This window comes from Triticum urartu, chromosome 4 (assembly GCF_003073215.2).
Source record: "Triticum urartu cultivar G1812 chromosome 4, Tu2.1, whole genome shotgun sequence".
NCBI classification, from domain to species: Eukaryota; Viridiplantae; Streptophyta; class Magnoliopsida; order Poales; family Poaceae; genus Triticum; species Triticum urartu.
In genome coordinates, this window is record NC_053025.1 from 613,139,695 (window position 1) to 613,149,535 (window position 9,841).

General features: G+C 43.3%; 1 protein-coding gene across 1 annotated transcript; it reads right to left on the minus strand.

Moving 5' to 3' along the window:
* Positions 1-3,072: 3,072 nt before the first annotated feature.
* Positions 3,073-6,210, minus strand: LOC125553230 (F-box/FBD/LRR-repeat protein At1g13570-like). The gene is made up of 5 exons (XM_048717032.1): positions 6,038-6,210; positions 5,179-5,853; positions 4,224-5,084; positions 3,997-4,140; positions 3,073-3,554 (listed from the first exon to the last, which is right to left on the minus strand). The coding sequence occupies exons 2-5, from the start codon at positions 5,845-5,847 to the stop codon at positions 3,243-3,245; spliced, it is 1,986 nt and encodes a 661-aa protein (XP_048572989.1). The 5' UTR covers positions 5,848-5,853; positions 6,038-6,210; the 3' UTR covers positions 3,073-3,242.
* Between the last annotated feature and the right edge of the window lie 3,631 nt (positions 6,211-9,841).

Below are 9,841 nucleotides of genomic sequence, written 5' to 3' on the forward strand. Positions count from 1 at the left end.
TAGTCTTGAACATTGAGGTGCTTTTGTTGCTAAAACATTGAAGCATTTAGGAAGACACATGGTCTCGTTTGCAATTTTTTGCCAAACCATGAAGAATTTTGGGCATGACCATGTATCAGAAATGTACAACATGGTGAAATACGAAGATTGCTGGCAGTACGAATTCCACTTGGTTGACTATAACTCTGTAGCACTAGTAATATCATGTTTGTTCGCATTTTTGCTAAATGATGAAGCATTTTAGGCATGACGATGTATCAGAAATTTAGAACATGATGAAATACAAGGCAATTTTTGTGAGAATTTTCTGTGATGCGCAAAAGAACAAACAGATACATCTTTTCTGAACTCATGAACTTCATCATTGACTAAAAGGGTTCTTACAAGTTACAGCAGAAAAGAATACAAGAGTGCAATTCGGCACCTCCAGTTTAGACAACACATTCTGAACATCACAAGTTTCAGAACTGTGGCTGAAGCCACTACAAGGTGAAAAGCAACAAGTGGCATACTCTATCGATAGGCTTCTCTTGCTTGGATATGAGCAAATCCATTGAGCTCTCTTTTGACTGAGAACCTTCGAACCCTGCTGGCTGTATTTGCAAGTGAAGTCTGAAATATGTGGCCCGATACTCCAATGGTCTGGTTCTTCTGCTTGATTCCTAGCATGCCGCCTTGCCACTGTTTCGTTGTACCTAGGTATCCTTCCCTCTGCTCTACTTCAGAAACATCTCAAGAAAATGCATTCCCTTTCCATGCGGTCTAGGATTCAGGAAGCTGGAGGTGGGGCGGCCATAGATGGGGAAGCATGGTTGGAAGCCCATGCCGCAGGGTAAGGAGGAGCATCAGTGGGCAAGTCGTATCGCCGGCAAGGAGCTTTCAGCAATTGTGCTTGCCACTGGGCCCGCTCGCCAGTGTCATGGCATGTGCAATGGTGATTGCATTAGTGCTGCTCGCCTATGCTGGCTGCCTCGACCAAGTTGAGAAGACCTCCTCCAGCTGGCCTCTCTATGACCCTGACCAACGTTGCCCAGCCAGGGGGGTGGGGGTGAGGACAACCAAGCGCGGTAGTGCTGCAAAAGAAGTTCAGAAATTGGGTTGCGAAGTGTGATATAATAACAATGAAAAGATATCTCTTACTGATATTCGTGCTTGCATAGACCCTATCAAATGTTTTCATGAAGCCAATGATCTGTGCGTACTCGGCATTTTAATTAGCCTAGTCAGCGAGGCCAACAACTGAAAAAAAAACAGATGATTTGTGAGTAGAGTTTCTTGTCGGTAAGAGCTAGACAAAAATAATCCTAAATTGAAAGATACAAATACTTCCTAGTGTGCCTTCTTTCCAGGCATGTATGAGTCATAGCTATGTTTATGTAGTATCAACGCAGAGATATCCTATACCATTTTCCTCTTTCAGCTCTATGTAATTTAGAGAACACAATATAACAATCCACAATGATAGGAGGCCTTTGTGCTTCTGGTAGGAGATTAAATGGTGAATCTGGAGTCCTGAGTCATGTTGAAGCCCTGTATCGAGAGAGGGGGGAGTGTACTTCTGCAATTCATCTGCCGAATAACAAACTTGGTTCTTTGCATAGCTCATATATAATTCCATAATACTGCCGGTAGGGTCGGCAGTTAGTGCATACATCAGAAATTACACTCCAAATAGTGGCCAGCCTAGTAGTAATAAATAATTAATGTGCAAACTAATTTGGACAATAAAACAATAACACATTTTTCTTCACAATTACCTGTGTAGCGGCCTACAAATAAAGTGCAGACATCAGATGCATAAACTAAACAAATCAGGGATTTCATACACATGAAAAATAAATAGGGATGGAACTTACTACATCATGCTCCTGTGATTTCTTCATTCGCATCTACAATGTATCTCGCATAATTCCTGATTACAACAGGTCCTCTATTTGCACAAAGAAACAAACCAAACACGTAAAGGGCAAGAACGCAGATGCAATGCGCCAAAACCAAATCACGGGTGGAGTTAACAGGCACACTTGGTGCTAGCGAAAGAGATTGCATAGGTTCCTGGAAGATGAAGAGCCTGATGCGTTGGTGTGCCGAAACCCACATGCCCTGGCAGTAGCAATCATGGAGTGTCTCTGCCCAGTGGCTCAGCAAGGACTGGAGCAGCCTCAGATAAAAAATAAGCTCTTATAACTACCGAGAAATGCCTGATGTCAAACCATATATGCTCGATTGCAGAATGAATCAGAACTTTAAAGCATGCTTTGATTGATATAAAACTACAAATAATAGTACGGGGAAACAAAAGATAACACAACGACTCGATGGGTTGGTTGATATGAGTCTCCTCTGACCACACCAACAGTAGAAGAACAAACACCTTCAAGAAATCAAGGCATAAGCATTAAAGAAAACAGCTCATAATTGATGCAAATCTGAAACCATCAGCTTTGATGCTGGGCACTGATGGATAATATCTCTTCATCTTCTATTTCTATGACATGAAATTCATAGCAAATTGCACCAATTTAAGGTTCGGTTAGACAGATACAAAAGGAGAAATGATAAGACGATAAATTAGGAATTGCCTTAAGTGAGACAGGAGCAAGGAGGAGCATCAGCTCAGCTCTGCAGCTGCATGCCTGCGCGAGTAGGCGAGTAGCGAGCTCAACCAGTGGAGGCAGGTGCACAGCCCGGCGCAGGCCAGCAGGGGCAGAGGAGAGCACAACCGGTAACCAGAGGAATAACAGCCGGTAAATCAAGAGGAAGAAAAACATATAAGGATTATACAGAAGCAGGCAACTCCTTACTGGTTACGCGGAGTGCTTTGGGCGACCGGATAACTCCCAGCACCACACCCTATAGCATATATGGGAGAGGAGACAGCGTGATGAAAAAGAAACTATAACAACTAGGATTACATGTCTGATAAAGAAGATAAGGCATGTGTCAGTACATGAGCGTGTCAAGCAGAGAGGACCGATATGTCATCCAAAATGCAGCGAAAACATGAAATTCCGAGGTTAATATAGAGTTGTATACAGGGAGTCCTGTAGAGGAGGGCTAATAGCAGCTTTATGCAAAGGGAAATATGCCCATTCAATATTTATAATGCCCCATGCAGAACCAAGTCACAATGCAAGTGTACATGGCAGTGAACAATGCAGACATGCTTAAATGATGCTGCCTCATCAGGTTTGCCATCCCTAACTAGATATACAGTGTGCATCCCTACACCAACAGATCTCCTAAAGTAATATTAAGGTGCACTTGGGCGAAATCTTTCCTTCAAGATACCTTCTAACAATTCTATGGACCAAATCAACGACAGTTTTTGCGTTCTTTTCATGCCCTTCTAGGGGATATTTGTCTGAATTATCTATACTTAAAACCTCCAATGCAGGGGCATTTTCCACCATGTGCGAAAGTAACTCAACTTGGCCAATGCATGCTTTAAATCCTGTAACATGTAAACTCTTCAAATTGTTGAACAGATGCTCCGGTAGCTTCCTGATAGGTTCAAGTTCTTGTGCCAAACGCACGTAACCAGGGAAACAAAACTGCAATTTTGAACCAAAAACAAAGTATGATGAGAAGGCTTGTGATTAATCCGTTGTCCATTGTATCTATTATTGAATGTCAAAAACATATGCTCTCAGACAGACTTTCATCAAACGGTTGCTTTACTTCATGGAATATTTAGATTGAATAATAAACTAGTAGCTTCAAAACAAAGAGAGTGATAAACAACAAGCAAGTCTAACAGTTTATCTCCATCCATCAGTTCCTGGAGAGCATATGCAATAACACAGATAAAATAAATTGTCCAGCACAACAGTTTGCTTATCACGTATTATACATGAACAAGTGCTTCTAAGTTGTAAGCACGATAGTTGGCATGGTCCAAAAGTGAGATGCCTAGTGCCTTGAAAGAAGCTGCAATGCAATAATGCTAAAAAGAAATGTATGGACTACCAAGAAGAAACCAATATGAGTACTTACGTGCAGCTCTAACTTCTCAATGAAAGGAGCAGACCTCATAAAAGAGATCAGAGATAAGATATCGAATTCTTCAACATAGACCAACCTCAACTGTAAATATGTCATCTGAGAAAACTCGCATCGGTGATGCATCAAACGGGGAATCTGAAAGATAGATAACCAAAGGTCATGACGCGATAATTGTTAACGGATAGTCCATGACTTCCAAGGATGGTTCAAGAACAAACCTTTTGTGGTTTACAGGCCGTATCAAGGATCAGATGTTGCACACTTGTAAGCACTTTAGCAAGTACAGCAATAGCGTGCCCAAAAGTGACTCTACCAAACCATATATCAGCACATACTAGTTCTGATGATTTACTCAGGTCAATAGGCACAGCTCTTCCTTTGTATTTAAAAGTCACAAGGTTCACTGCATCGAACACTATACTTGTTATATTGCAGGACACAATTTTCAAGTATAGCAGATGAGGCAGTGGGCAGTTAACCTCTAGTTCACTATTGAGATGGCATCTAACAATACTCAGCCACTCTAGGTTACAGCAGTTTGACAGCATATGTAGAATATCCTTCCCACTGACATTCACTAAGTTAAGGTCAAGCTTCTGTAGGTTAGGGAAACCTCTGAACTGCATTGGTGGCTGGAAATCTACAAAACTAAGATGTATTTTCTGCAGACGGCATATACTTTCCTTGTCTAAAAGCTCAAATGGGAATCTGTAGCGATCATCACGGCCTACAAGTTGACGCTCTTCTGGTGCTAAATCAAAAACTAGTGCCTTTGTCCCAGATGATACTGCGAAACGGACCCAATTATCAAGATATTCAACCAACATGCAGTTCAGCTCAATTTTGATTGCGAGCCCTTCAACAAACTTGCCACGGCACTGTTCCAAGACCCTATTAACAATGTGAATGAACAGGGGAGTATATACTTGTTTCCCATGATTTTTCTTGCTGCATAATGTATTTCCATCGAAACTCAGTTTAGGACAATCTGTCCACAAGTATCTCCATTGCCTTGACAAGGCACTGGTCCTAACAGCCGCATCTAGAGGCAACATTGAAAAAATTGTCCAAAGTAAGCCCTGCAGAAAAATGATACATCATGGTTGTAGGAAAGTAAAAATCAGTAATCTGCAACCAGGAGACGAGCTGGAGCGCAAGATTTTAACAAAGTACCTCTGGAAGGTCTCGAAGCACATCAGTCGGTGGGTCCTTTGCATCATCACAGAAGTAGTCAGACATAACTCCGCATAGCAGAAGGCCACACATTTTACACTGATCACTTGCTACGATTCCCTTGGCATGGATTGCTCCGCAGAGCAGAATGCTCAGGAGCTGGAACCGGCCATTGGCTATCTGCTTTTGAACAAACGATTTATGTTGCCATATGTGCTCCAATATAGCTCTGAAAGCCAGGATGATCAACGGTTCAAACTGGTGGCTTGCTATTCTGCTGCTTCCCCCTCTGTGGATTTTCCTTGGATGGCAACTCCACAGATCAACATGTGGTTCCTTTGGGTCATACACGATGTAGTCGGATATAACTCCACAGATCAGAATGCCACACAGTTTAAACCGATCGTCAGCCGCTATTCCCTTGGCATGGATGTCTCCGCAAAGCAGAATACTCAGCAGTTGAAACTGACCGCTGGCTACCCGCTTTCGACGGAACGCTTCATGCCTTTGTATGTGCTTGCATAATAAAGCTCTAAAAGCCAGAATGCTCAACGATTCGAGCTGATGAGTTGCTATTCTGCTGCTGCTGCTGCTGCCGCTGCCTCGGCATAGTTGCCCTGGACGGCAATGATCTGACACAGCAGTTGTGAAATTGAGGATGTTCCCCATTCAGAACTGCAATGGACATGGAAAAAACCCCAATTAAATTCACTGCTCTAATAGTACTCCTAATGTGCTACTAACATAATAGAGCAAGTGGAGTCATGAGATATGAATCCAAAAAGATAGTTGCTTCCTTTACTGGGGGCGGCGGCGGATCTGGGCGTCACTGCAGTTTAAGTAAGCATGCTCATCATACCTTGCCGGAATTGCGGACAGCGGGGAAGGGATTTTGAGTGGGAACGGCGATGGTGGCTGTCGCCGGGCGGGGAAGGCGGCGACGGACTGGGAGGTCAGCGGCGGCGGAAAACCAATTGCCGACAGTGGGGAAGAAGAACACCCCCAAGTTTGTTTTTTCTTTTTCATATGTATATGGTGATGAGAGGCCGAGAGTTTGTCTATCGTGGTAGAGACAAAATAACGTGGGCCCTCCGAAAAGCTAGCCCGGCCCAAAAAGGACTCGTAGCCTGCTCTTCCTCTGAACAACCATGGCAGATCCTATTTGCGGCCCGCGGGCTCGCCCAGTTCGCTGCAGCCTTCGTTTTTCCTTTCTGGTTCTTACATGTTTTTTCCTTCCAGTTTTTTATTTTCCTTTTTCTTTCATAATAATAATACATTGTGAACAATTTGTTAATGCACAATGAACAGTTCAGTGTGTATTTAAAAGAAGTTCAATATATGTTGGAAAACGGTTCACCGTGTATTATATAACTGTTCATTGGAAACATCAGTTGTATGCCAAGTTCAGCAAATACGAGTTCTGGTTGAAGAAAGTTGGATTTCTTGGACATGTTATATCAGGAGAAGGTATAGCAGTGGATCCCAGCAAGGTTCGGTCAGTCACGAAGTGGTTGGCACCCACCTCAGTCGGAGAGATCTGCAGTTTTTTTGGACTCGCAGGATACTATCGGAGATTTATTGAGAATTTCTCTAAGATTGCAAACCTATGACGACATTGTTGAAGAAGGACACTAAGTTCCATTGGACTAATGAATGTGAAGCAAATTTCCATGAGTTGAAGAAACGTTTGACTATAACCCCAGTGTTGATTCTGCCGGATATACGCAAAGATTTCCAAGTGTATTGCGAGGCCTCTCGCTTAGGACTTGGAGGAGTACTGATGCAAGACAGGAAAGTTGTTTCGTATGCCTCACGACAACTTAAACCGCACGAACTGAATTATGCCACGCATGATTTGGAGTTAGCAGTTGTGGTGCACGCGCTCAAGACCTGGAGACACTTTCTCATTGAAAATCGTTGTGATGTATACACGGATCACAAGAGTTTGAAGTACATCTTCACTCAGAAGGAGCTTAACCTCAGACAGAGGAGATGGTTGAAACTTATAAAGGATTATGACATGAAGCTGCATTATCACCCAGGAAAGGCCAATGTCGTAGCAGACGCTTTGAGCCGTAAGAGTTATATTAACACCCTCGTAAGCGGAGGGATGCCAAAGGAGTTAGCCGGGGATCTCAGGGAGCTACGTTTGGAGATTGTTCCTAGAGGTTTTGTTGCAGCAATGGATGTTCAGTCTACATTGTTGGGAAAGATTCAAGAAGTTCAGAAGGATGACAAGGAGATTGCCGAGATAAAGGAGAAGATGAGTGAAGGGAAAGCCAAAGGTTTTCTTGGGGATGAGCACGACACCTTGTGGTTTGAAGGCCGTATATATGTGCCCAATAATGCAGAGATCAGGAAGTTAATAATACAGGAAACTCATGACTCGCCATACTCGATACACCCCGGAAACACCAAGATGTATTTGGATTTGAAGGAGCGTTTCTGGTGGACTGATATGAAGAAGGATATTGCCGAGTATGTAGCCGTGTGTGATGTATGTCAGAGAGTAGAAGCAGAACATCAGAAACCAGTAGGATTACTGCAGCCTATGCCGATACCCGAATGGAAGTGGGATAAGCTTGGCATGGATTTTATCACCGGATTGCCCAGGACCCGATCAGGATATGATTCTATCTGGATAGTAGTGGATCGCTTGACCAAAGTAGTCCACTTTATCCCAATGAAAACTGAAGGAAATATGCCCTAGAGGCAATAATAAAGTTATTATTTATTTCCTTATATCATGATAAATGTTTATTATTCATGCTAGAATTGTATTAACCGGAAACATAATACTTGTGTGAATACATAGACAAACTAAACATCACTAGTATGCCTCTACTTGACTAGCTCGTTAATCAAAGATGGTTATGTTTCCTAACCATAGACATGTGTTGTCATTTGATTAACGGGATCACATCATTAGGAGAATGATGTGATTGACATGACCCATTCCATTAGCTTAGCACCCGATCGTTTAGTATGTTGCTATTGCTTTCTTCATGACTTATACATGTTCTTGTGACTATGAGATTATGCAACTCCCGTTTGCCGGAGGAACACTTTGTGTGCTACCAAACGTCACAACGTAACTGGGTGATTATAAAGGTGCTCTACAGGTGTCTCCAAAGGTACATGTTGGGTTGGCGTATTTCGATATTAGGATTTGTCACTCCGATTGTCGGAGAGGTATCTCTGGGCCCTCTCGGTAATGCACATCACTTAAGCCTTGCAAGCAATGCAACTAATGAGTTAGTTGCGATATGATGTATTACGGAACGAGTAAAGAGACTTGCCGATAACGAGATTGAACTAGGTATTGAGGTACCGACGATCGAATCTCGGGCAAGTAACATACCGGTGACAAAGGGAACAACGTATGTTATTATGCGGTCTGACCGATAAAGATCTTCGTAGAATATGTAGGAGCCAATATGAGCATCCAGGTTCCGCTATTGGTTATTGACCGGAGACGTGTCTCGGTCATGTCTACATTGTTCTCGAACCCTGTAGGATCGAAAGTATGTCTAGAGGGGGGGTGATTAGACTACTTGACCAAATAAAAACTTAACCTTTTCCCAATTTTAGTTCTTGGCAGATTTTAGCTATTTTAGGACAAGTCAAGCAATCATCACACAATTCAAGCAAGCATGCAAAGAGTATATTGGCAGCGGAAAGTAAAGCATGCAACTTGCAAGAATGTAGAGGGAAGGGTTTGGAGAATTCAAACGCAATTGGAGACACGGATGTTTTTCCCGTGGTTCGGATAGGTGGTGCTATCCTACATCCACGTTGATGGAGACTTCAACCCACAAAGGGTAACGGTTGCGAGAGTCCACGGAGGGCTCCACCCACAAAGGGTAACGGTTGCGCGAGTCCACACAGGGCTCCACCCACGAAGGGTCCATGAAGAAGCAACCACCCACAAAGGGTCCACGAAGAAGCAACCTTGTCTATCCCACCATGGCCATCGCCCACACAGGACTTGCCTCACTAGCGGTAGATCTTCACGAAGTAGGCGATCTCCTTGCCCTTACAAACTCCTTGGTTCAACTCCACAATCTTGTCGGAGGCTCCCAAGTGGCACCTAGCCAATCTAGGAGACACCACTCTCCAAGAAGTAACAAATGGTGTGTAGGTAATGAACTCCTTGCTCTTGTGCTTCAACTGATAGTCTCCCCAACACTCAACTCTCTCTCATAGGATTTGGATTTTGTGAAAAGAAGATTTGAGTGGAAAGCAACTTGGAAAGGCTAGAGATCAAGATTCATATGGTAGGAATGGAATATCTTGGTCTCAACACATGAGTAGGTGGTTCTCTCTCAGAACATATGAGTTGGAATGGTGTATGTGTTCTGATGGCTCTCTCTTCGAATGAAGAGGAGGTGGAGGGGTATATATAGCCTCCACACAAAATCCAACCGTTACACACAGTTTTCCAATCTCGGTGGGACCGAATCAACAAACTCGGTCGGACCGAAAATGTAAACCTAGTGACCGTTAGAGATTTTCGGTGGGACTGACATGCAACTCGGTAGGACCGATATGGTTAGGGTTTGGGCATAATGTAATCTCGGTGAGACCGATTACACAAACTCGGTGATACCGAATTTGGTAATTAGCTAACTAGAGAGTTGGTCAGGAAAACTCGGTGGGACCG

What these genes read in the sequence shown, in the direction of transcription:
- LOC125553230 (XM_048717032.1), bottom strand. Translation starts at nt 5,847, where the DNA reads ATGGGGAACATCCTCAATTTCACAACTGCTGTGTCAGATCATTGCCGT. An exon ending in TGCTTCGAGACCTTCCAGAG is followed by an intron (nt 5,085 to 5,178) that starts GTACTTTGTTAA and finishes ATTTTTCTGCAG; the next exon opens with GGCTTACTTTGGACAATTTT. An exon ending in TTGAGAAGTTAGAGCTGCAC is followed by an intron (nt 3,555 to 3,996) that starts GTAAGTACTCAT and finishes TCAAAATTGCAG; the next exon opens with TTTTGTTTCCCTGGTTACGT.